This window comes from Oncorhynchus mykiss, chromosome 5 (genome assembly GCF_013265735.2).
Source record: "Oncorhynchus mykiss isolate Arlee chromosome 5, USDA_OmykA_1.1, whole genome shotgun sequence".
NCBI lineage: Eukaryota > Metazoa > Chordata > Actinopteri > Salmoniformes > Salmonidae > Oncorhynchus > Oncorhynchus mykiss.
Window position 1 is genome coordinate 7,841,618 of NC_048569.1, and position 27,208 is coordinate 7,868,825.

At 46.7% G+C, this 27,208-nt stretch overlaps 1 protein-coding gene across 2 annotated transcripts in view; it reads left to right on the plus strand.

The window, feature by feature from the left end:
• Positions 1–26,948, plus strand: part of mapkap1 (MAPK associated protein 1) — a 126,319-nt gene extending 99,371 nt beyond the window's left edge. For both annotated transcript variants that reach the window (XM_036976695.1, XM_036976696.1), the window contains exons 10-11: positions 21,743–21,840; positions 24,195–26,948. In XM_036976695.1, coding sequence (XP_036832590.1) covers positions 21,743–21,840; positions 24,195–24,308 — 212 coding nt within the window. In that variant the 3' untranslated portion in view covers positions 24,309–26,948. The remainder of the gene's footprint in view (positions 1–21,742; positions 21,841–24,194) is intronic.
• Positions 26,949–27,208: the final 260 nt, after the last annotated feature.

Sequence of the window (27,208 nt, forward strand, 5' to 3'; positions counted from 1 at the left end):
ACAGAGTCAGTGTGGAGGCTATATACAGGGGGTACCGGTACAGAGTCAGTGTGGAGGCTATATACAGGGTGTTACGGTACAGAGTCAATGTGGAGGCTATATACAGGGTGTTACGGTACAGAGTCAATGTGGAGGCTATATACAGGGGGTACCGGTACCGAGTCAATGTGGAGGCTATATACAGGGGGTACCGGTACTGAGTAGGTGTGGAGGATATATACAGGGTGTTACGGTACAGAGTCAATGTGGAGGCTATATGCAGGGGGTACCGGTACAGAGTCAATGTGGAGGCTATATACAGGGGGTACCGGTACTGAGTAGGTGTGGAGGCTCTATACAGGGGGTACCGGTACCGAGTCAGTGTGGAGGCTATATACAGGGGGTACCGGTACAGAGTCAGTGTGGAGGCTATATACAGGGGGTACCGGTACTGAGTAGGTGTGGAGGCTATATACAGGGTGTTACGGTACAGAGTCAATGTGGAGGCTATATACAGGGGGTACCGGTACCGAGTCAGTGTGGAGGCTATATACAGGGGGTACCGGTACCGAGTCAGTGTGGAGGCTATATACAGGGGGTACCGGTACCGAGTCAGTGTGGAGGCTATATACAGGGGGTACCGGTACCGAGTCAGTGTGGAGGCTATATACAGGGGGTACCGGTACAGAGTCAGTGTGGAGGCTATATACAGGGGGTACCGGTACAGAGTCAATGTGGAGGCTATATACAGGGGGTACCGGTACAGAGTCAATGTGAAGGCTATATACAGGGGGTACCGGTACAGAGTCAATGTGGAGGCTATATACAGGGGGTACCGGTACAGAGTACCAGTACAGAGTCAGTGTGGAGGCTATATACAGGGTGTTACGGTACAGAGTCAATGTGGAGGCTATATACAGGGGGTACCGGTACAGAGTCAGTGTGGAGGCTATATACAGGGGGTACCGGTACAGAGTCAATGTGGAGGCTATATACAGGGGGGTACCGGTACAGAGTCAATGTGGAGGCTATATACAGGGGGTACCGGTACAGAGTCAATATGGAGGCTATATACAGGGGGTACCGGTACAGAGTCAATGTGGAGGCTATATACAGGGGGTACCGGTACAGAGTCAATATGGAGGCTATATACAGGGGGTACCGGTACAGAGTCAATATGGAGGCTATATACAGGGGGTACCGGTACAGAGTCAATATGGAGGCTATATACAGGGGGTACCGGTACAGAGTCAATGTGGAGGCTATATACAGGGGGTACCGGTACAGAGTCAATATGGAGGCTATATACAGGGGGTACCGGTACAGAGTCAATGTGGAGGCTATATACAGGGGGTACCGGTACAGAGTCAATATGGAGGCTATATACAGGGGGTACCGGTACAGAGTCAATATGGAGGCTATATACAGGGGGTACCGGTACAGAGTCAATGTGGAGGCTATATACAGGGTGTTACGGTACAGAGTCAATATGGAGGCTATATACAGGGGGTACCGGTACAGAGTCAATATGGAGGCTATATACAGGGGGTACCGGTACAGAGTCAATATGGAGGCTATATACAGGGGGTACCGGTACAGAGTCAATGTGGAGGCTATATACAGGGGGTACCGGTACAGAGTCAGTGTGGAGGCTATATACAGGGGGTACCGGTACCGAGTCAATGTGGAGGCTATATACAGGGGGTACCGGTACAGAGTCAATGTGGAGGCTATATACAGGGGGTACCGGTACAGAGTCAATGTGGAGGCTATATACAGGGTGTTACGGTACAGAGTCAGTGTGGAGGCTATATACAGGGGGTACCGGTACAGAGTCAATGTGGAGGCTATATACAGGGGGTACCGGTACATAGTCAATGTGGAGACTATATACAGGGGGTACTGGTACAGAGTCAGTGTGGAGGCTATATACAGGGGGTACTGGTACAGAGTCAGTGTGGAGGCTATATACAGGGGGTACCGGTACCGAGTCAATGTGGAGGCTATATACAGGGGGTACCGGTACAGAGTCAATGTGGAGGCTATATACAGGGTGTTACGGTACAGAGTCAATGTGGAGGTTATATACAGATGGTACTGGTACAGAGTCAGTGTGGAGGCTATATACAGGGGGTACCGGTACAGAGTCAATGTGGAGACTATATACAGGGTGTTACGGTACAGAGTCAATGTGGAGGCTATATACAGGGTGTTACGGTACATAGTCAATGTGGAGGCTATATACAGGGTGTTACGGTACATAGTCAATGTGGAGGCTATATACAGGGGGTACCGGTACAGAGTCAGTGTGGAGGCTATATACAGGGGGTGCCGGTACAGAGTCAGTGTGGAGACTATATACAGGGGGTACCGGTACAGAGTCAATGTGGAGACTATATACAGGGTGTTACGGTACAGAGTCAATGTGGAGGCTATATACAGGGTGTTACGGTACATAGTCAATGTGGAGGCTATATACAGGGGGTACCGGTACAGAGTCAGTGTGGAGGCTAAATACAGGGGGTACCGGTACAGAGTCAGTGTGGAGACTATATACAGGGGGTACCGGTACAGAGTCAATGTGGAGGCTATATACAGGGGGTACCGGTACAGAGTCAGTGTGGAGACTATATACAGGGGGTACCGGTACAGAGTCAATGTGGAGACTATATACAGGGGGTACCGGTACAGAGTCAATGTGGAGGCTATATACAGGGGGTTACGGTACCGAGTCAGTGTGGAGACTATATACAGGGGGTACCGGTACAGAGTCAATGTGGAGGCTATATACAGGGGGTACCGGTACAGAGTCAATGTGGAGGCTATATACAGGGGGTACCGGTACAGAGTCAGTGTGGAGACTATATACAGGGGGTACCGGTACAGAGTCAATGTGGAGACTATATACAGGGGGTACCGGTACAGAGTCAATGTGGAGGCTATATACAGGGGGTACCGGTACAGAGTCAGTGTGGAGACTATATACAGGGGGTACCGGTACAGAGTCAATGTGGAGACTATATACAGGGGGTACCGGTACAGAGTCAATGTGGAGGCTATATACAGGGGGTTACGGTACCGAGTCAGTGTGGAGACTATATACAGGGGGTACCGGTACAGAGTCAATGTGGAGGCTATATACAGGGGGTACCGGTACAGAGTCAGTGTGGAGGCTATATACAGGGGGTACCGGTACAGAGTCAATGTGGAGGCTATATACAGGGGGTACCGGTACAGAGTCAGTGTGGAGACTATATACAGGGGGTACCGGTACAGAGTCAATGTGGAGACTATATACAGGGGGTACCGGTACAGAGTCAATGTGGAGGCTATATACAGGGGGTTACGGTACCAAGTCAGTGTGGAGACTATATACAGGGGGTACCGGTACAGAGTCAATGTGGAGGCTATATACAGGGGGTACCGGTACAGAGTCAGTGTGGAGGCTATATACAGGGGGTACCGGTACCGAGTCAGTGTGGAGGCTATATACAGGGGGTACCGGTACAGAGTCAATGTGGAGGCTATATACAGGGTGTTACGGTACAGAGTCAGTGTGGAGGCTATATACAGGGTGTTACGGTACAGAGTCAGTGTGGAGGCTATATACAGGGTGTTACGGTACAGAGTCAGTGTGGAGGCTATATACAGGGTGTTACGGTACAGAGTCAGTGTGGAGGCTATATACAGGGGGTACCGGTACAGAGTCAATGTGGAGGCTATATACAGGGGGTACCGGTACAGAGTCAATGTGGAGGCTATATACAGGGTGTTACGGTACAGAGTCAATGTGGAGGCTATATACAGGGGGGGGGGGGGTACCGGTACTGAGTCAGTGTGGAGGCTATATACAGGGGGTACCGGTACCGAGTCAATGTGGAGGCTATATACAGGGTGTTACGGTACAGAGTCAATGTGGAGGCTATATACAGGGGGTACCGGTACTGAGTCAGTGTGGAGGCTATATACAGGGGGTACCGGTACTGAGTCAGTGTGGAGGCTATATACAGGGGGTACCGGTACAGAGTCAATGTGGAGGCTATATACAGGGGGTACCGGTACAGAGTCAATGTGGAGGCTATATACAGGGGGGGTACCGGTACTGAGTCAGTGTGGAGGCTATATACAGGGGGGGGGTACCGGTACTGAGTCAGTGTGGAGGCTATATACAGGGGGGTACCGGTACAGAGTCAATGTGGAGGCTATATACAGGGGGTACCGGTACAGAGTCAATGTGGAGGCTATATACAGGGGGGGGGGGTACCGGTACTGAGTCAGTGTGGAGGCTATATACAGGGGTTACCGGTACAGAGTCAATGTGGAGGCTATATACAGGGGGGGGGTACCGGTACTGAGTCAGTGTGGAGGCTATATACAGGGGGTACCGGTACAGAGTCAATGTGGAGGCTATATACAGGGGGTACCGGTACCGAGTCAGTGTGGAGGCTATATACAGGGGGTACCGGTACAGAGTCAATGTGGAGGCTATATACAGGGGGTACCGGTACTGAGTCAGTGTGGAGGCTATATACAGGGGGTACCGGTACAGAGTCAATGTGGAGGCTATATACAGGGGGTACCGGTACCGAGTCAATGTGGAGGCTATATACAGGGGGTACCGGTACAGAGTCAGTGTGGAGGCTATATACAGGGGGTACCGGTACCGAGTCAATGTGGAGGCTATATACAGGGTGTTACTGTACAGAGTCAGTGTGGAGGCTATATACAGGGGGTACCGGTACAGAGTCAATGTGGAGGCTATATACAGGTTGTTACGGTACAGAGTCAATGTGGAGGCTATATACAGGGTGTTACGGTACAGAGTCAGTGTGGAGGCTATATACAGGGTGTTACGGTACAGAGTCAATGTGGAGGCTATATACAGGTTGTTACGGTACAGAGTCAATGTGGAGGCTATATACAGGGTGTTACGGTACAGAGTCAATGTGGAGGCTATATACAGGGTGTTACGGTACAGAGTCAATGTGGAGGCTATATACAGGGTGTTACGGTACAGAGTCAATGTGGAGGCTATATACAGGGTATTACGGTACAGAGTCAATGTGGAGGCTATATACAGGGGGTACCGGTACAGAGTCAATGTGGAGGCTATATACAGGGATTTACGGTACAGAGTCAATGTGGAGGCTATATACAGGGGGTACCGGTACAGAGTCAATGTGGAGGCTATATACAGGGTGTTACGGTACAGAGTCAATGTGGAGGCTATATACAGGGTGTTACGGTACAGAGTCAATGTGGAGGCTATATACAGGGGGTACCGGTACAGAGTCAGTGTGGAGGCTATATACAGGGTGTTACGGTACAGAGTCAATGTGGAGGCTATATACAGGGGGTACCGGTACCGAGTCAGTGTGGAGGCTATATACAGGGGGTACCGGTACAGAGTCAGTGTGGAGGCTATATACAGGGTGTTACGGTACAGAGTCAATGTGGAGGCTATATACAGGGTGTTACGGTACAGAGTCAATGTGGAGGCTATATACAGGGTGTTACGGTACAGAGTCAGTGTGGAGGCTATATACAGGGTGTTACGGTACAGAGTCAATGTGGAGGCTATATACAGGGGGTACCGGTACAGAGTCAGTGTGGAGGCTATATACAGGGTGTTACGGTACAGAGTCAATGTGGAGGCTATATACAGGGGGACCGGTACCGAGTCAGTGTGGAGGCTATATACAGGGTGTTACGGTACAGAGTCAGTGTGGAGGCTATATACAGGGGGTACCGGTACTGAGTCAGTGTGGAGGCTATATACAGGGGGTACCGGTACAGAGTCAATGTGGAGGCTATATACAGGGGGTACCGGTACAGAGTCAATGTGGAGGCTATATACAGGGTGTTACGGTACAGAGTCAATGTGGAGGCTATATACAGGGGGTACCGGTACAGAGTCAATGTGGAGGCTATATACAGGGTGTTACGGTACAGAGTCAATGTGGAGGCTATATACAGGGGGACCGGTACCGAGTCAGTGTGGAGGCTATATACAGGGTGTTACGGTACAGAGTCAGTGTGGAGGCTATATACAGGGGGTACCGGTACCGAGTCAGTGTGGAGGCTATATACAGGGGGTACCGGTACAGAGTCAATGTGGAGGCTATATACAGGGGGTACCGGTACAGAGTCAATGTGGAGGCTATATACAGGGGGGGGGTACCGGTACTGAGTCAGTGTGGAGGCTATATACAGGGGTTACCGGTACAGAGTCAATGTGGAGGCTATATACAGGGGGGGGGGTACCGGTACTGAGTCAGTGTGGAGGCTATATACAGGGGGTACCGGTACAGAGTCAATGTGGAGGCTATATACAGGGGGTACCGGTACCGAGTCAGTGTGGAGGCTATATACAGGGGGTACCGGTACAGAGTCAATGTGGAGGCTATATACAGGGGGTACCGGTACTGAGTCAGTGTGGAGGCTATATACAGGGGGTACCGGTACAGAGTCAATGTGGAGGCTATATACAGGGGGTACCGGTACCGAGTCAATGTGGAGGCTATATACAGGGGGTACCGGTACAGAGTCAGTGTGGAGGCTATATACAGGGGGTACCGGTACCGAGTCAATGTGGAGGCTATATCCAGGGTGTTACTGTACAGAGTCAGTGTGGAGGCTATATACAGGGGGTACCGGTACAGAGTCAATGTGGAGGCTATATACAGGTTGTTACGGTACAGAGTCAATGTGGAGGCTATATACAGGGTGTTACGGTACAGAGTCAGTGTGGAGGCTATATACAGGGTGTTACGGTACAGAGTCAATGTGGAGGCTATATACAGGGTGTTACGGTACAGAGTCAATGTGGAGGCTATATACAGGGTGTTACGGTACAGAGTCAATGTGGAGGCTATATACAGGGTATTACGGTACAGAGTCAATGTGGAGGCTATATACAGGGGGTACCGGTACAGAGTCAATGTGGAGGCTATATACAGGGATTTACGGTACAGAGTCAATGTGGAGGCTATATACAGGGGGTACCGGTACAGAGTCAATGTGGAGGCTATATACAGGGTGTTACGGTACAGAGTCAGTGTGGAGGCTATATACAGGGTGTTACGGTACAGAGTCAATGTGGAGGCTATATACAGGGGGTACCGGTACAGAGTCAGTGTGGAGGCTATATACAGGGTGTTACGGTACAGAGTCAATGTGGAGGCTATATACAGGGGGACCGGTACCGAGTCAGTGTGGAGGCTATATACAGGGTGTTACGGTACAGAGTCAGTGTGGAGGCTATATACAGGGGGTACCGGTACCGAGTCAGTGTGGAGGCTATATACAGGGGCTACCGGTACAGAGTCAATGTGGAGGCTATATACAGGGGGTACCGGTACTGAGTCAATGTGGAGGCTATATACAGGGTGTTACGGTACAGAGTCAATGTGGAGGCTATATACAGGGTGTTACGGTACAGAGTCAATGTGGAGACTATATACAGGGGGTACCGGTACAGAGTCAATGTGGAGGCTATATACAGGGTGTACCGGTACAGAGTCAATGTGGAGGCTATATACAGGGGGTACAGGTACAGAGTCAATGTGGAGGCTATATACAGGGTGTTACGGTACAGAGTCAATGTGGAGACTATATACAGGGGGTACCGGTACAGAGTCAATGTGGAGGCTATATACAGGGTGTACCGGTACCGAGTCAATGTGGAGGCTATATACAGGGGGTACCGGTACAGAGTCAGTGTGGAGGCTATATACAGGGGGTACCGGTACCGAGTCAGTGTGGAGACTATATACAGGGTGTTACGGTACAGAGTCAATGTGGAGGCTATATACAGGGTATTACGGTACAGAGTCAATGTGGAGGCTATATACAGGGGGTACCGGTACCGAGTCAGTGTGGAGACTATATACAGGGTGTTACGGTACAGAGTCAATGTGGAGGCTATATACAGGGGGTACCGGTACCGAGTCAGTGTGGAGGCTATATACAGGGGGTACCGGTACCGAGTCAGTGTGGAGGCTATATACAGGGGGTACCGGTACCGAGTCAGTGTGGAGGCTATATACAGGGGGTACCGGTACCGAGTCAGTGTGCGGGGGTACAGGTTAGTTGAGGTAATTTGTACATGTAGGTAGGGGTGAAGTGACTATGCATGGATAATAAACAGCGAGTAGCAGCAGTGTAAACACAAGTGGGTGGGGAGGGGGGGGTCAATGTAAATAGTCCTGTTGGCCATCTTGATTATTTGTTCAGCAGTCTTATGGCTTGAGGGTAGAAGCTGTTAAGGAGGCTTTTTGTGACCTAGACTTGGTGCTCCGGTACCGCTTGCCGTGCGGTAGCAGAGAGAACAGTCCATGACTTGGGTGACCGGAGTCTTTGACAATTTTTGTGGCTTTCCTCTGAAACCGCCTATTATATAGGTCCTGGATGGCAGGAAGCTTGGCTCCAGTGATGTACTCGGCCGTACGCACCACCCTCTGTAGCGCCTTACGGTCGGATGCCGAGCAGTTGCCATACCAGGCGGTGATGCAATAGGACAGGATGCTCTCGATGGTGCAGCTTTGTGAGGATCTGTTAGGTTTTCTCTTTGAGTTCCGTGGGGAACAGTATTGTAAAGGAGTCTTTGTGTCACGTTCACTCACCGGTCAGAAAGTGTATCTACTGTATGTGCTTTGTGCTGTGTTTCATGGTATACGGGATCTCTTGGATGTCTTTATATATCATGTTTGACTCATGCTTTGTTTGACTTGGTCTGTGCTTGATGTCCGTACATTTGCACTTCAATTATGGCACCCTCGTAAAATAGTCTGGCCTATTTATTTATTTATTTATTTTATTTCACCTTTATTTAACCAGGTAGGCAAGTTGAGAACACCTTTATTTAACCAGGTAGGCAAGTTGAGAACACCTTTATTTAACCAGGTAGGCAAGTTGAGAACACCTTTATTTAACCAGGTAGGCCAGTTGAGGACAAGTTCTCATTTACAATTGCGACCTGGCCAAGATAAAGCAAAGCAGTTCGACACATACAACAACACAGGAGTAAAACAAACATACAGTCAATGATACAGTAGAAAAATAAGTATATATAAATTGTGAGCAAATGAGGTGAGATAAGGGAGGTAAAGGCAAAAAAAAGGCCATGGTGGCGAAGTAAATACAATATAGCAAGTAAAACACTGGAATGGTAGATTTGCAGTGGAAGAATGTGCAAAGTAGAAATAAAAATAATGGGGTGCAAAGGAGCAAAATAAATAAATACAGTAGGGGAAGAGGTAGTTGTTTGGGCTAAACTATAGATGGACTATGTACAGGTGCAGTAATCTGTGAGCTGCTCTGACAGCTGGTGTTTAAAGCTAGTGAGGGAGATAAGTGTTTCCAGTTTCAGAGATTTTTGTAGTTCGTTCCAGTCATTGGCAGCAGATAACTGTAAGGAGAGGTGGCCAAAGGAAGAATTGGTTTTTGGGGGTGACCAGAGAGAGAGAGAACGCCTGATATGTTGGTAAACGTCCTTGTAACCTGATTCTTAACGTACGATTCTAAAAAAAAATTGATTGGTGTGGCTGAAATTTTTTTCCCAGACAAATAAAATCATGCCACTGCAAGACAGCATTTACATTCAGGAATCAACTTCATGTGTGCACTAATTGCAGAAATCACTCATCCATTTCCTGGTTGCTATAAATTCTAATCGTTTGCTTCATTTCAGTTTATGTGACAAAACAAACAATGTGTAGTGTAGAGAATCATTTTAACATCTAAAATATGTGAAATATATTTTCCAGAACCACAGATATTGTGTTTTTAACTGTTTACGAAACCGTAAAAAATAAAGTTAAGAACGGGAAGCCTAGAAATAGCGCACATGTAACAGATCTACCACTTCTTAGACTTGCTGTCAACGAGAATGACAGATCAATAACACACATTTCTATGTGAATTTGTCAGGTCGCCCAAAAAGTGACATTGTAGCTTTAAGACTTTTTTTTCCCAGTATGGTCATGACCTGCTCCAGGACATGAAGGGTTTGTATACTCTCCAAGGGATGTTTTGTGTGTGTGTGTGTGTGGGTGTGTGTGTGTGTTGGGTGTATGTGTATGTGTTGGGGTTGGGTGTGAGTGTGGGGGGTTTGGTGTGTGTGTGTGTGTGGGGGGGGGGGTGGGGGGGGGGTGTATGGTTTCAGTGGTGTGTGTTTGCACGTGGGGGAGGTGAGGACGAGACCAAGCAGTGACCAAAGTAGACTTTTCTCTTCATTTGAAAAGGGGGTTTTGCAGGGGGGGGGTGGGGGAATGTAAATGATTACAATGAACCTTGAACTTGGGACAAGCGTTCACTGTCACATCGCCAAGCGGTGGGAAGAATGGAGTTATTGACTTTAAATGGGAAGCATGTGTTGCTATGAAAGACCCCAAAAGTCTCATGTTCCCATAATCAGTATCACACCAAACAAGCAGTCACCCCCCCCCCCCCCCCCCCCCCCACCCCACCTCCGCTGCCCACCCCACTCAATCACTTTTTTTCCTCCAAGCCTCTTGACAAACGTAACCCCGTGCATATGTTTCTGTGTGCACCCTGTGGCACCTGACCAGGATATTTTTCGCCTGCAGGGAAGTACAAATATGACATTCGCATTTTCTTTGTTTTTGTTTTTTCTTCCAGTCCACAAGTACGGCAGCAAGCATGTTATCAACACCGCTTTAGGCTGAGGACATTTGGCCTGTTGCTATGCAATCATAGTTATAAAAAAAATAAAAGTGCAATAAATTGAATAATATTTATATATTTATATATTTTCCCCCCCTCTTTAACCTATTAAATGAAAAATACATTCTGACAGCTTATTTTGCCCAATTAGATGGTACAGCTTTACCTCGGGCTCGTTAACGAACCAGTCCCTAGACCTTTTAGTAACTAAGGACCTATGTCTGTTTCTCTTTGTGGTTTATATTGAAGATTTTTGTGTCTTATTTTGATGGTGTTCGCATCCCCTCGGCCAGGCCTCTCCTTGGCTTTGAGTGGATATGACACTTACATGGCTTGCCTTTCAAATCAGACAATGGCGTGATTAATGAGGTGCAGACGGTGAAAGGGAGTCGCGGTTGGCGAGCGTCGCGAGAGGTGCTCATCGCTCCTCTGATCTATTCATCAACTGCTCCTCAAAATGGGGGGGGGGGGGGGGGGGGTCGACCGCCTGGGTCCCTCTCCAGGGATGGGGAGTAGAAAAGGGAGGGAGGCGGAGATATCCTGAGTCATTTCAGGAGGTCTTGGTTTTGAGCCCTGAGGTACACCAGAGCCTCTGGGGAATACGAGGGCAACTAAGGTCTCGTGCAGGTTTGATTAGGTTTGTGATAAAAGACACCAGAAGCATAGAAGAAGAAGCCATGTCCAGTTTTATATGCAGTCGTCGTCACTTTCTAGTATATTGTCACGCGGTGTCAGTTGATTTTAACTGAACCAATTCCCCAAATGCATTTCAGAAATACTTTTTAAATCCACTTCAATCGGTGTAGATGAAGGGGAGGAGACAGGTTAAAGAAGGATTTTTAAGCCTCGAGACAATTGAGACATAGATTGTGTACGTGTGCCATTCAGAGGGTGAATGGGCAAGACAAAAGATTCAAGTGCCTTTGAACGAGTCTTTGTCAAATTTTTGGGGGCCTTCCTCTGACATCACCTGGTATAGAGGTTCTGGATGACCGGGAGCTCGGCCCCAGTGTTGTACTAGGCCGTATACACTACCCTCTGTAGCACCTTGCGATCAGATGCCAAGCAGTTGCCATACCAAGCGGTGATGCAGCCAGTCAATATGCTCAGCTGTAGAAATGTTTGAGGATCTGAGGGCCCAGACAAATATATTCAACCTTCTGAGGGGAACATGTGGATGTTGTGCCCTCTTCATGACTGTGTTGGTGTGTTTGGACAATGATAGGTCCTTAGTGATGTGGACACTGAAGAACCTCTCAAACCACTCCACTACAGCCCTGTGAATGGGGGCGTGCTCGGCCCTCTGTTTCCTGTAGCTCACGGTAAGCTCCTTTGTTTTGCTAATGTTTAGGGAGAGGTTGTTATCCGGGCACCACATGGTCTCTGACCTCCTCCCTATAGGCTGTCTCATCGGTGATCAGGCCGACCACCGTCGTGTCGTTGGCAAACAACATGTTGGGAGTTGTGCACGGCCACACAGTCCTAGGTCAACAGGGAGAACAGGACAGGACTAAGCACACGCCCCGTGTTGAGGATGTGTTGTGGCGGATGTGTGCTGCCTACCCTCACCACATGGGGGCGGCCCGTTAGGAAGTCCAGGATCCAGATCAGCGCATGATCTAAGTACGCATAGTTGTTATCTGTCTGCGGCCTTGTGAATGATAACCTGTTTAAAGGTCCTACAGCGGCTATGGAGAGCCACAGTCGTCCTGAACATCTGGTGTTCTCACACATGGCTCAGTGTTCCTTGCCTTGAAGCTAGCATAGAAGGCATTTATCTCATCTGGTAGGCTTGTGTCACTGGGTTTCCTTTTGTAATCCGTGATAGTTTGCAAGCCCTGACATGTCTGACGAGCGTCAGAGCCGGTGTAGCAGGATTCGATCTTAGTCCTGTGTTGATCTTTGCCTGTTTGATGGTTCGTCGGAGAGTTTAGGGGGATTTCTTATACGCGTTTTTGGTGAGTGTCTCTCTCCTTGAAAGTGGCAGCTCTAACCTTTAGCTCAGTGCGGATGTTGCCTGTAATCTATGGCTTCTGGTTGGGATATGTACGTACGGTCACTGTGGGGACGACGATGCACTTATTAATGAAGCTGGTGACTGATGTGGTAAATGAACAATACACGTTATTAAGGTAAATACTCCTCATTGTTATCAGATTAATCCTGGAACATATTCCAGGACAGTCCTGTCGGTTTATTTTACACTTCGTCAGACCAAATGAAGCACTTCCCTGGTACTTTGTGTGTTTTTGCATGAAAAACCTCATTTCGAGGATAAAGTTATGGTCAGATTTGACAAAATGGTGGGAGAGCTTTTTATAAGTCTCTGCATGTGGAGTAAAAGTAATTTAGAGTTTTCTTTACCCCTCTAATTGCCCAGGTGACATGCTGGACGAAATTAGGTAAAATAGATTTCAGTTTTCCTGCATTCAATTTAGCAAGTATAAAGCAATTAGTTCTGTGGTAAAATTGACTGATGGCTGATAGGATGGAACTAAGGGGGGTGCAGAATAGTGTCATGACACACTCCCACAAAGATTTTCCACACTGCTGCGTCAGTTACTGACTCTATTCTTGCCGGTGTCTGAGTTAATCTTACCCCCCCCCCTAATGAAGGGATACGTAAGTCTCTATTCTTATCCCCCCCTAATGAAGGGATACGTAAGAGTCTCTATTTTTCAAATATAATGTTATTGGTCACATGGTTAGCAGATGTTAATGCGAGTGTAGTGAAATGCTTGTACTTCTAGTTCCGGCAGTGCAGTAATATCGAACAAATTCACAACGACAACCATGCACACAAATGTAAGGGGATGGAATAAGAATATGTATATGTGAGATGAGTAATGTAGGTATGTAAACATTATTAAAGTGGCATTATTTAAAGTGACTATGGATACCTTTATTAAATCCATTTATTTAAGTGGCCAGTAATTTGAGACGGTATGTTGGCAGCGGCCTCTCTATGTAAGTGAGGGCTGTTTAACAGTCTGATGGCCTTAAGATAGAAGCTGTTTTTCAGTCTCTCTGTCCCAGCTTTGATGCACCTGAACTGACCTCACATTCTGGATGATAGCAGGGTGAACAGGCAGTGGCTCGGGTGGTTGTTGTCCTTGATGATCTTTTTGTCCTTCCTGTGACATCGGTTGGTGTAGGTGTCCTGGAGGGCAGGTAGTTTGCCCCCAGTGATGCGCTGTGCAGACCTCACTACCCTCTGGAGAGCCTTGCAGCGGAGGGCGGTGCAGTTGCCGTACCAGGCAGTGATACAGCCCGACAAGATGCTCTCGATTGTGCATCTGTAAAAATTTGTGAGGGTTTTAGGTGACAAGCCACATTTCTTAAGCCTCCTGTGGTTGAAGAGGCGCTGTTGCACCTTCACCACGCTGACTGTATGGGTGGACCATTTCAGTTTGCCCATGATGTGTACACCGAGGAACTTTAAACTTTCCACTAGACGTCGACTGAATATGATTTTTTAACACTGATACTGATTATTGGAGGACCAAAAAAAGCCGATACCGATTCATCGGCAGATTTATATATATACAGTGCCTTGCGAAAGTATTCGGCCCTCTTGAACTTTGCGACCTTTTGCCACATTTCAGGCTTCAAACATAAAGATATAAAACTTTATTTTTTTGTGAAGAATCAACAACAAGTGGGACACAATCATGAAGTGGAACAACATTTATTGGATATTTCAAACTTTTTTAACAAATCAAAAACTGACAAATTGGGCGTGCAAAATTATTCAGCCCCTTTACTTTCAGTGCAGCAAACTCTCTCCAGAAGTTCAGTGAGGATCTCTGAATGATCCAATGTTGACCTAAATGACTAATGATGATAAATACAATCCACCTGTGTGTAATCAAGTCTCCGTATAAATGCACCTGCACTGTGATAGTCTCAAAGGTCCGTTAAAAGCGCAGAGAGCATCATGAAGAACAAGGAACACACCAGGCAGGTCCGAGATACTGTTGTGAAGAAGTTTAAAGCCGGATTTGGATACAAAAAGATTTCCCAAGCTTTAAACATCCCAAGGAGCACTGTGCAAGCGATAATATTGAAATGGAAGGAGTATCAGACCACTGCAAATCTACCAAGACCTGGCTGTCCATCTAAACTTTCAGCTCATACAAGGAGAAGACTGATCAGAGATGCAGCCAAGAGGCCCATGATCACTCTGGATGAACTGCAGAGATCTACAGCTGAGGTGGGAGACTCTGTCCATAGGACAACAATCAGTCGTATATTGCACAAATCTGGCCTTTATGGAAGAGTGGCAAGAAGAAAGCCATTTCTTAAAGATATCCATAAAAAGTGTTGTTTAAAGTTTGCCACAAGCCACCTGGGAGACACACCAAACATGTGGAAGAAGGTGCTCTGGTCAGATTAAACCAAAATTGAACTTTTTGGCAACAATGCAAAACGTTATGTTTGGCATAAAAGCAACACCCTGAACACACCATCCCCACTGTCAAACAGTGGGCCTTTATGGAATCTGGCCTTTATGGAAGAGTGGCAAGAAAGCCATTTCTTAAAGATATCCATAAAAAGTGTCATAAAAATAGGGGATAGGGATAGGGGGCAGCATTTTCACTTTTGGATGAATAGAATGCCCAAATTCAACTGCCTGCTACTCATCCCCAGAATATAAGATATGCATATTATTAGTATTATTTGGATAGAAAACACGCTGAAGTTTCTAAAACTGTTTGAATCATGTCTGTGAGTATAACAGAACTTATGTAGCAGGCAAAACCCAGAGGACAAACCATTCAGATTTTTTGTTGTTATGAGGTCACTGTCTTCAATGTGTTTTCATTGGGAAACCAGATTCCTAAGGGACTTGCTTGCAGTTCCTACCGCTTCCACTGGATGTCACCAGTCTTTAGAAATTGGTTGAGGTTTTTTCCTTTGTGTAATGAAGTAGCCCCGTTCAAAACGAGGGTCACTTCAAGTGCACTGTTTGTTAGAGGCACGTGACCAGAAAAGTAGCGTCAGTTTGTTTTCTTCCTGTATTGAACACAGATCATCCCGTCTTCAATTTTATCGATTATTTACGTTTAAAAATACCTAAAGTTGTATTACAAAAGTAGTTTGAAATGTTTTGGCAAAGTTTACAGTTAACTTTTGAGATATTTTGTAGTGACATTGGTCAAGTTGGAACCAGTGTTTTTCTGGATCAAACGCGCCAAATAAATTGACATTTTGGATATATATGGACGGAATTAATTGAACAAAAGGACCATTTGTGATGTTTATGGGACATATTGGAGTGCCAACAGAAGAAGCTCGTCAAAGGTAAGGCATGAATTATATTTTATTCCTGCATTTTGTGTCGCGCCTGCAGGGTTGAAATATGCTACTCTCTCATTGTTTACTTTTGTGCTATCATCAGATAATAGCATCTTATGCTTTCGTTGAAAAGCCTTTTTGAAATCTGACATGTTGGCTGGATTCACAACGAGTGTAGCTTTAATTTGCTATCTTGCATGTGTGATTTAATGAAAGTTAGATTTTTATAGTAATTTATTTGAATTTGGCCCTCTGCATTTTCACTGGCTTTTGGCCAAGCGTCCCACCTATATCCCAGAGAGGTTAATGTGAAGATTGATCATTTTTTATAAAATAAGTTTAATGCTAGCTAGCAACTTACCTTGGCTCCTTGCAGCCACAAGGTCATTTTGATGCTGCACTCGCGTAACATGTGGTCAGCCTGCCCCGCAGTTTCCTTGTGGATTGCAATGTAATCGACCATAATCGACATCCAAAAAGGCCGATTACCCATTCTTAGCCATGCCGATTAATCGGTCGACCTCTACTTTCCACCTTCTCCACTACTGTCCCGTCGGTGGATATGGGGGAGCTCCCTCGGCTGTTTCCTGAAGTCAGCGATCATCTCCTTTGTTTTGTTGACGTGGAGTGAGAGGTTATTTTCCTGACACCACACTCCGAGGGCCCTCACCACCTCCCTGTAGGCTGTCTTGTTGTTGTTGGTAATCAAGCCTACCACTGTAGTGTTGTCTGCAAACTTGATGATTGAGTTGGAGGCGTGCATGGCCATGCAGTCGTGGGTGAACAGGGACTACAGGAGAGGGCTGAGAACGCACCCTTGTGGAGGCCCTAATGTTGAGGATCAGCGGGGTGGAAATGTTGTTTCCTACCTTCACTACCTGGGGGCGGCCGGCCAGAAAGTCCAGGACCACAGGGCGTGGTCGAGACCCAGGGTCTCAAGCTTAATGATGAGTTTGGAGGGTACTATGGTGTTGAAGGCTGTAGTCAATGAGCAGCCCCTCTAATGAAGGGATACGTAAGTCTCTATTCTTACCCCTCAAATAAAGGGATAGTTAAGAGCCGGTGTCAGAGTTAATGAAGGCCTTGCTCCTTTCTGCAGACACACGTCTAGGGAAGAAAGCCACAGCGCGCCTCCTCCATTGTCTTCCTCCCTGCACTGCCTTCTCCACTTTGGGCGAGACATTTGTTCCACTTCGCCGGTTCCGCTAGAAAATGGTCTCTGGTAGAGTACTGGTGTCTGATAGGAGGCCGAGTCACTTTCCTTTTTATATAGAAGAGATTCTGGTGTTGGGACATAGAGATGTGCGAACACTACTCGCAGTGTCTACCAATGGCATTGAGGGTGATACAGATCAACCTCTTGACATCGCTTTGATGCTTGAGTAGAATAATCCTCAATAGTTACAGATCAACCTCTTGACATCTCTTTGCTTGAGTAGAATAATCCTCAATAGTTACAGATCAATCTCTTGACATCTCTTTGCTTGAGTAGAATAATCCTCAATAGTTACAGATCAATCTCTTGACATCTCTTTGCTTGACTAGAATAATCCTCAATAGTTACAGATCAACCTCTTGACATCACTTTGATGCTTGAGTAGAATAATCCTCAGTAGTTACAGATCAACCACTTGACATCGCTTTGATGCTTGAGTAGAATAATCCTCAGTAGTTACAGATCAACCTCTTGACATCTCTTTGATGCGTGTGGGTCGACCACGCTTCTCACAATGAGAAGTATAATTTCTAAATGCGTCTTAAAAGTTTAAAATGATTGAAATGGTTACTACACTGAACCAAAATATAAAGGCAACATGTAAAGTGTTGGTCCCATGTTTCATGAGCTGAAATAAAAGATCCCAGAAATGTTCTATACGCACAGAAAGCTTATCTTTGCCAAAATAATCCATCCACCTGACAGGTGTGGCAAATCAAGAAACGGATTAAACAGCATGGTCATTACACAGATGAACCTTGTGCTGGGGACAATAAACGGCCATTCTAAAATGTGCAGTTTTGTCACACAACACAATGCCACAGATGTCTCAAATTTTAAGGGAGCGTGCAATTGGCATGCTGACTGCAGGAATATTCTCCATAGCTGTTGCCAAAAATGTTAAGGTTCATTTCTCTACCATCACCTACGATCCCGTAGGTGAAGAAGGATGTGGAGGCGGCCTCCCACGTCGGTTTGTGAGAATTTGTCAGTAAGTCCAACTAGCCTCACAACCACAAACCACGTGTAACCACGACAGCCCAGGACCTCCACATCCTTCTTCACCTACGGGATCGTCTGAGACCAGCCACCCGGACAGCTAATGAAACTGAGAAGTATTTCTGTCTGTAAAAAAAACAAAACAATTTTGTGTGGAAAAACTAATTCTGATTGGTTGGGCATAGCTCCCAAGTGGGTGGGCCTATGTCCTCCCAGGCCCACCCATGGCTGCGCCCCTGCCCAGTCACGTGAAAGCCATAGATTAGGGCCTAATGAATTTATTCAAATTGACCGATTTCCTAATATGAAATTGTTTAAATTGTTTAAATTGTTGCATGGTGCATTTATATTTTTGTTCAGTGTATGTTAATCGTTCTTTTTCTTGGGTATTATTCAAAATGTGTATTTCAGAGTGGCTGCAAGGGAGTTGAAATTAATCTGCTTACGTTTTTGTTAGTGAAACAAGGAAGTGGTGTGGTAATCGACGGGATATCAGCATGAACCCTTATAATTGTGATCAATGGTAATGCCGTTTTCATTACGCCATACAGCCACAAAGAGGCTATGACACCCAGCTCCTTTAATGAGAAAGATTTGTTTTTTTCTTGAGTAAAAAAACTAAAAGATTGATTACTTAAAAGCTATTTTCTGTTGCGAATCCATTAGCAAGAGTCATTTTTCCCCAGTTTTGACATGTTGTCTTTGCACAGATTTTTTATTGCCCAAGATGCATGATTCTAGGGTCCTGTTCTTCGTAGACCAAACCTCTTTTGAGGAAAGTTGCGTGCAGAAAAATGAATTAATACCAGCCACTTAAATCCCCTAGAATTGATTGTGGCTAATTGGCTAGACTCTCAGATATATGGGGTTGGGGGGGGGGGGGGGGGGGTGATACTTTTGGGAATTGTACATCTGCATATGTTAGCCTTCACTTGCTTATTGAGCCCCCTGGTTGATTTACATGAGATGGCAATGCATTAACAGTAACGAATGGGTTGTTCAGAGCACAAGGTTAGCCATGAAATCAGAAACGCCTACAGGAGAGATCAAAAGACAAGGGAGGTAGAAACGAGGAAACATAGCCAACAGAGTTAACTCAGTTGATGTAAACTTTCATTGTAGTGGATTGCACAGAGATGCTCCAGGAAGCTGAATTAAAAGCCCCCCCTCCCCCCTCCATCAATCAGTAACAACATAGCATGAATTCATTACCATAGTAATGTTCCTTAAATTAGGAACTTCTACCGTTCACTCTTGGGCAACGTGTGTAGTAGAATATGATGTTTGTGTGTACAGTACTGTGTATAGTCGTCCCCATTTATTTATGTATCATACGCACATTGAACTACCAGTAGATGTTATTGATTTGTGCGTTGGGTTTACTGCCTCACGTTGGGGGTTTAATGCGTCACCTTAGCTTTTATTTGGCTAAAAGCACTTTTCCCATTAATAGACGTGGTACTCTGTAGTGCTCCCGCAATCTAAGCCATGTGTCTTGACTATAATATAAAGATCTAGGCCCTGTCTCTTGACTGTAATATAAAGGTCTAGGCCCTGTCCCTTGACTGTAATATAAAGGTCTAGGCCCTGTCCCTTGACTGTAATATAAAGGTCTAGGCCCTGTCCCTTGACTATAATATAAAGGTCTAGGCCCTGTCTCTTGACTGTAATATAAAGGTCTAGGCCCTGTCCCTTGACTATAAAATAAAGGTCTAGGTCCTGTCCCTTGGTCTAGGACCTGTCCCTTGACTATAAAATAAAGGTCTAGGCCCTGTCCCTTGACTATAATATAAAGGTCTAGGCCCTGTCTCTTGACTGTAATATAAAGGTCTAGGCCCTGTCCCTTGACTATAAAATAAAGGTCTAGGTCCTGTCCCTTGGTCTAGGCCCTGTCCCTTGACTATAAAATAAAGGTCTAGGCCCTGTCCCTTGACTGTAATATAAAGGTCTAGGCCCTGTCTCTTGACTGTAATATAAAGGTCTAGGCCCTGTCCCTTGACTATAAAATAAAGGTCTAGGTCCTGTCCCTTGGTCTAGGCCCTGTCCCTTGACTATAATATAAAGGTCTAGGCCCTGTCTCCTGACTATAAAATAAAGGTCTAGGTCCTGTCCCTTGGTCTAGGCCCTGTCCCTTGACTATAATATAAAGGTCTAGGCCCTGTCTCTTGACTGTAATATAAAGGTCTAGGCCCTGTCCCTTGGTCTAGGCCCTGTCCCTTGACTATAATATAAAGGTCTAGGCCCTGTCTCCTGACTGTAATATAAAGGTATAGGCCCTGTCCCTTGACTATAATATAAAGGTCTAGGCCCTGTCTCCTGACTGTAATATAAAGGTATAGGCCCTGTCCCTTGACTGTAATATAAAGGTCTAGGCCCTGTCCCTTGACTGTAATATAAAGGTCTAGGCCCTGTCTCTTGACTGTAATATAAAGGTCTAGGCCCTGTCCCTTGACTGTAATATAAAGGTCTAGGCCCTGTCCCTTGACTATAATATAAAGGTCTAGGCCCTGTCCCTTGACTGTAATATAAAGGTCTAGGCCCTGTCTCTTGACTGTAATATAAAGGTCTAGGCCCTGTCCCTTGACTGTAATATAAAGGTCTAGGCCCTGTCCCTTGACTGTAATATAAAGGTCTAGGCCCTGTCTCTTGACTGTAATATAAAGGTCTAGGCCCTGTCCCTTGACTGTAATATAAAGGTCTAGGCCCTGTCCCTTGACTGTAATATAAAGGTCTAGGCCCTGTCCCTTGACTATAATATAAAGGTCTAGGCCCTGTCCCTTGACTGTAATATAAAGGTCTAGGCCCTGTCTCTTGACTGTAATATAAAGGTCTAGGCCCTGTCCCTTGACTGTAATATAAAGGTCTAGGCCCTGTCCCTTGACTGTAATATAAAGGTCTAGGCCCTGTCTCTTGACTGTAATATAAAGGTCTAGGCCCTGTCCCTTGACTGTAATATAAAGGTCTAGGCCCTGTCCCTTGACTGTAATATAAAGGTCTAGGCCCTGTACCTTGACTATAAAATAAAGGTCTAGGCCCTGTCCCTTGACTATAAAATAAAGGTCTAGGCCCTGTCTCTTGACTGTAATATAAAGGTCTAGGCCCTGTCCCTTGACTGTAATATAAAGGTCTAGGCCCTGTCCCTTGACTGTAATATAAAGGTCTAGGCCCTGTCCCTTGACTGTAATATAAAGGTCTAGGCCCTGTCCCTTGACTGTAATATAAAGGTCTAGGCCCTGTCCCTTGACTGTAATATAAAGGTCTAGGCCCTGTCCCTTGACTGTAATATAAAGGTCTAGGCCCTGTCTCTTGACTGTAATATAAAGGTCTAGGCCCTGTCCCTTGACTGTAATATAAAGGTCTAGGCCCTGTCCCTTGACTGTAATATAAAGGTCTAGGCCCTGTCCCTTGACTGTAATATAAAGGTCTAGGCCCTGTCTCTTGACTGTAATATAAAGGTGAGCCTTATCCCAACTGTGGGGACAATGATTTTACAGTCTCTTGGTTTGTGTAAATTCCTTGTTTTACTGTCTTGCATTTCACGTCCTCTTCCTCCTTGTGTTGCAGGTCATGCAATATTCAAGCTCACATACCTCAGTAACCACGACTACAAGCCCTTGTACTTTGAGTGTGATGCTGCTACTGTCAATGAGATCGTGCTGAAGGTGAGTAATAGGGGAGGGTCCATGTGCCTTTTGCCTCCATATCACATGGAAATATGTTGTTTTAGCAACCACTTCCTCTACTTTACAAAGTCAGGTCTGCAGGGTACAAGTCACTATTGACAGATATTGACGGTTCGACTATATTATTATGCAGTCTCCCACATATACCCGTAGGGCTAAAAAAAACTAATTGTATGCGCACGCAGAGATGCAAATATGAAATATCCTATTAAAAATGTAGATTAAGGCCGTGAGGCATTTTTACCACATCGGCGTATGATAATTCAACTGTAACCATTAAAATACGGAAGATAATGATACTCTCTTTAATTAGCATTAATGATGATTAATTTACTTTTAAGGACCTTTCTGTAATAAGTCTTGAAAGTGGGGCATGGGAAAGCATCTCCTGAAGGCCAGGCCAGGTGAGGTGAATGTTGAAGGCCTGGGCAGGTGAGGTGAATGTTGAAGGCCAGGGCAGGTGAGGTGAAGGTTGAAGGCCAGGGCAGGTGAGGTGAATGTTGAAGGCCAGGGCAGGTGAGGTGAAGGATGAAGGCCAGGGCAGGTGAGGTGAATGTTGAAGGCCAGGCCAGGTGAGGTGAATGTTGAAGGCCAGGTGAGGTGAATGTTGAAGGCCAGGGCAGGTGAGGTGAATGTTGAAGGCCAGGGCAGGTGAGGTGAATGTTGAAGGCCAGGCCAGGTGAGGTGAAGGTTGAAGGCCATGCCAGGTGAGGTGAATGTTGAAGGCCATGCCATGCCAGGTGAGGTGAATGTTGAAGGCCAGGGCAGGTGAGGTGAATGTTGAAGGCCAGGGCAGGTGAGGTGAATGTTGAAGGCCAGGTGAGGTGAATGTTGAAGGCCAGGTGAGGTGAATGTTGAAGGCCAGGGCAGGTGAGGTGAATGTTGAAGGCCAGGGCAGGTGAGGTGAATGTTGAAGGCCAGGGCAGGTGAGGTGAAGGTTGAAGGCCAGGGCAGGTGAGGTGAAGGTTGAAGGCCAGGGCAGGTGAGGTGAAGGTTGAAGGCCAGGGCAGGTGAGGTGAAGGTTGAAGTCCAGGGCAGGTGAGGTGAATGTTAAAGGGCAGGTGAGGTGGGGTGAAGGTTGAAGACCAGAGAAGATAGGGTGAAATTGCAGGTAATTGCGAGGACTCTAGTCCCCTACTCTCAGGGGACAGGGCTTTAAGTAGCGTGTCATCCCCGTGGAGGCATGTCAACCGGGGTTGGCAGGTGTGACCCATGAGTGTCCTTATCCTGATGATTCCATCTTGAAATCTCAGTGGGCCCGGAGTTGACCCCTGGGGTATTCCTCTTGAGCGTGACCACACATTGCAGGGAATAATGTTTTCATTACTACAAGCCAATGTGGCTTGGGGGGGGTCGAAAAAGAAGGGCAATATATTTATAAATATATTTATACCTCGGTATAAAGCAGATGAGAGGAGAGGACATTAGAAACAAACATGTTACTTTAAAAAATAAAATAAATAGTTACGATATATTTCCAGCAACAATATTTCTCTTGAGTATTTGAATGTTCACCTGATCCAAACTCATACCTCTCATCTGTCTCGTTTGAGTGGGCCCCCTCACTTCCCGTCATCATAAAAGCTGTAGACACACACACACACACACACACACACACACACACACACACACACACACACACACACACACACACACACACACATCACAGCTGTGCCCTTGAGGCACATTATAACCAAACACCAGACCATATAAAAAAAAAAACCTGAGTGTGAATGTTTTGGTCAAAGCCCAGGGTTTCCATGTGAATGCCAAGGATTTTACTAGCCATGAAATTATTGACAGCATGTTTATGCCATTACCCATAAAACAGCATGGGTGAGGAGGATCCCACAGGGCGTGGTAATTCCGCCTTTAAAACTCGTTTTTTGAAGTATCCCTTCTCTCTTTAAGGCCAAAAGGCTTAACTTTTTATATCTCAGGTCTAGGCATTAAACCTCCGTTAAAATGATCAACGTTATCATCACCTCCGCCGTCCCTGCTCTTGAGTCTGCCTTTTATGAGCTGTCCGTGTTTCTCCTTAAAGTAGCATGTGTTCCCATGTAGTGACATCTACTGGATGTAACGAGACATGAGTGTGTCATTCTGACTGTCTGTCATCTGGTTTCCCATGCCCCTTGAAAAAGCAATTATGTCCTGCTATTGGATTTTCTAATGGTTTTATTAATTGTGACTAGTTGAAATTTCAACACCAAATATGTTTTTTTTTTTCTGTGTCACAAATAACCAGTTGTACTATGTAGCGTAGTCTACATATGTTTCTACATATTTTGATCGAAACACTTCCCACAATCCCTTTGTTTTATCATTCTCAGGTGAACTACATCCTGGAGTCTCGGGCCAGCACGTCGCGGGCGGACTACTTTGCCCAGAAGCAGCGTAAACTGAGCCGGCGCACCAGTTTCAGCTTCCAGAAGGAGAAGAAGTAGAGGAGAGACCCTGGAGCCACTGTCTAGACCCTGGAGCCACTGTCTAGACCCTGGAGCCACTGTCTAGACCCTGGAGCCACTGTCTAGACCCTGGGACCACTGTCTAGACCCTGGAGCCACTGTCTAGACCCTGGAACCACTGTCTAGACCCTGGAACCACTGTCTAGACCCTGGAGCCACTGTCTAGACCCTGGAGCCACTGTCTAGACCCTGGAGCCACTGTCTAGACCCTGGAGCCACTGTCTAGACCCTGGGGCCACTGTCTAGACCCTGGGGCCACTGTCTAGACCCTGGGGCCACTGTCTAGACCCTGGGGCCACTGTCTAGACCCTGGGGCCGCTGTCTAGACCCTGGGGCCGCTGTCTAGACCCTGGGACCACTGTCTAGACCCTGGAGCCACTGTCTAGACCCTGGAGCCACTGTCTAGACCCTGGAGCCACTGTCTAGACCCTGGGGCCACTGTCTAGACCCTGGGGCCACTGTCTAGACCCTGGGGCCACTGTCTAGACCCTGGGGCCACTGTCTGGACCCTGGGGCCACTGTCTGGACCCTGGGGCCACTGTCTGGACCCTGGGGCCACTGTCTGGACCCTGGGGCCACTGTCTGGGCCACTGTCTGGACCCTGGGGCCACTGTCTGGACCCTGGGGCCACTGTCTGGACCCTGGGGCCACTGTCTGGACCCTGGGACCACTGTCTGCACCCTGGGACCACTGTCTAGACCCTGGAACCACTGTCTAGACCCTGGAGCCACTGTCTAGACCCTGGAGCCACTGTCTAGACCCTGGAGCCACTGTCTAGACCCTGGGGCCACTGTCTAGACCCTGGAACCACTGTCTAGACCCTGGAGCCACTGTCTAGACCCTGGAGCCACTGTCTAGACCCTGGAGCCACTGTCTAGACCCTGGGGCCACTGTCTAGACCCTGGGGCCACTGTCTAGACCCTGGGGCCACTGTCTAGACCCTGGGGCCGCTGTCTAGACCCTGGGGCCGCTGTCTAGACCCTGGGACCACTGTCTAGACCCTGGGACCACTGTCTAGACCCTGGAGCCACTGTCTAGACCCTGGAGCCACTGTCTAGACCCTGGAGCCACTGTCTAGACCCTGGGGCCACTGTCTAGACCCTGGGGCCACTGTCTAGACCCTGGGGCCACTGTCTAGACCCTGGGGCCACTGTCTAGACCCTGGGGCCACTGTCTGGACCCTGGGGCCACTGTCTGGACCCTGGGGCCACTGTCTGGACCCTGGGGCCACTGTCTGGACCCTGGGGCCACTGTCTGGACCCTGGGACCACTGTCTGCACCCTGGGACCACTGTCTAGACCCTGGAACCACTCTCTGAAGCCCGTACCGTGGAGCCACTGACTTCACTCTCACAGCAGAGGGCCAAGGGAGAGAGTGAAGAGCGTCACAGTCAGAGATATAATACGAGTGAGGGATGATGAGAAATAAAAAGAGAGGGAGATCAAGGCCGCAGGAAGATGTTTTTTCGTTCTCTGCTCATACAGTGTAAAGGCCTAGTTCACTAATTTTGAAAAATATATATTTTATTTAGATTCATCAGGGGGTGCTGTAGCACCCTCGACACCCTTACTTCTCGCAGCTATGAGGGAGATGCGTCTTGATCCTAGATAATTAAAGAGCTGCCTCCTAAACTCCACTGTCTTCACAAAAGGTTCTCCACTCGTCAGCCATATCAGATCTAAAGTTCTCCGCCTGACCTTTGCCCTTTTAGGAATGCTTAGACATAGAAAACAAGAACAAGGCGGGACTCGTAGTCCTATTCTGAAGGAGATGAAGGAATGCAACTCCCCCCCCACCCCCCCCACCCCTATTATTGTCAATCCCATGAACTCAGGATGGATCAGAGGACCACGGTGTTGCTTTAACACCAGTGTCAATCAACGAAACCTTGTTCCATCCACCGCTTACAAATCAATTCTACATTTGAGAGTTGAATGCATATACCGATGGCTCGAGTGAAAACCAAAGCCATCAGGACAATGAAAATACTAAATCCCCCTGCTTCTGCTCTTCTCTACGTATGAAGATGTAAACTTAATCAGTCTTATGTTGTACATTGGTATGTAAAGGGGACATCCTTACATTTTTATTTGTATATAGATAACGATTACATTCAGGGGTCTAATTAAATGATATGATGAAACCTGCTTTGGCCATAGTACATTCAGTGCCTGAAACCTTTAAAATAGTGGCTCACTACCAATCAATGCCAGTTCTGCTGAGGTGCTGTGAGGGTTTTTAAAAACACAAGCAAGACGAGTACATAAAGGAAGGCATTTTCCATACTTTCGAGTCTGAAAGAAAACTCTCAAAACTACTTATTGTGAACAAAGGTAGCAAGGGGTTAGGAAGGGGTACGACCTGACAGATTTTTATGATAAAAAAATTTTTTAAAAAAAATGTAATTATTACCTGTACTTTTTACTGTGATCTATACAATAATGTTTTTCTTCATTGTATCTATGGACTGTAAAATAATGAATGAAGCACTGTCTGTTGAACAGATCATGTTTGTTCAGACTGTCCCGATGGGAGGCACATAAAGAATGTATTACTTTTTACAGCATTTTGTTGATGTTGTTAATACAATGACATTATATAAATTCTGCTCATATGTTGTTGCCTTTTGTCGTCTTTCTCTCCTTTTTTTTTATAAACGCGTTTCTTATAGTGTCATCTGCAACAGAACAGCTTGAAGTGCCTCTGGGATACGTTCAGAAGACACAAAGCAGGGCAACGTCTGCTGACAGAAGTGTATAGCAGAGCTTTCCACACATTCTAAATTCAAACGCAATACAACTTGAATGATCCACGAGGCACAATTCGGGCATGTAGTGTAAACATCAGATCTCACCGGCGCAGGGTATAAAAAAATATCA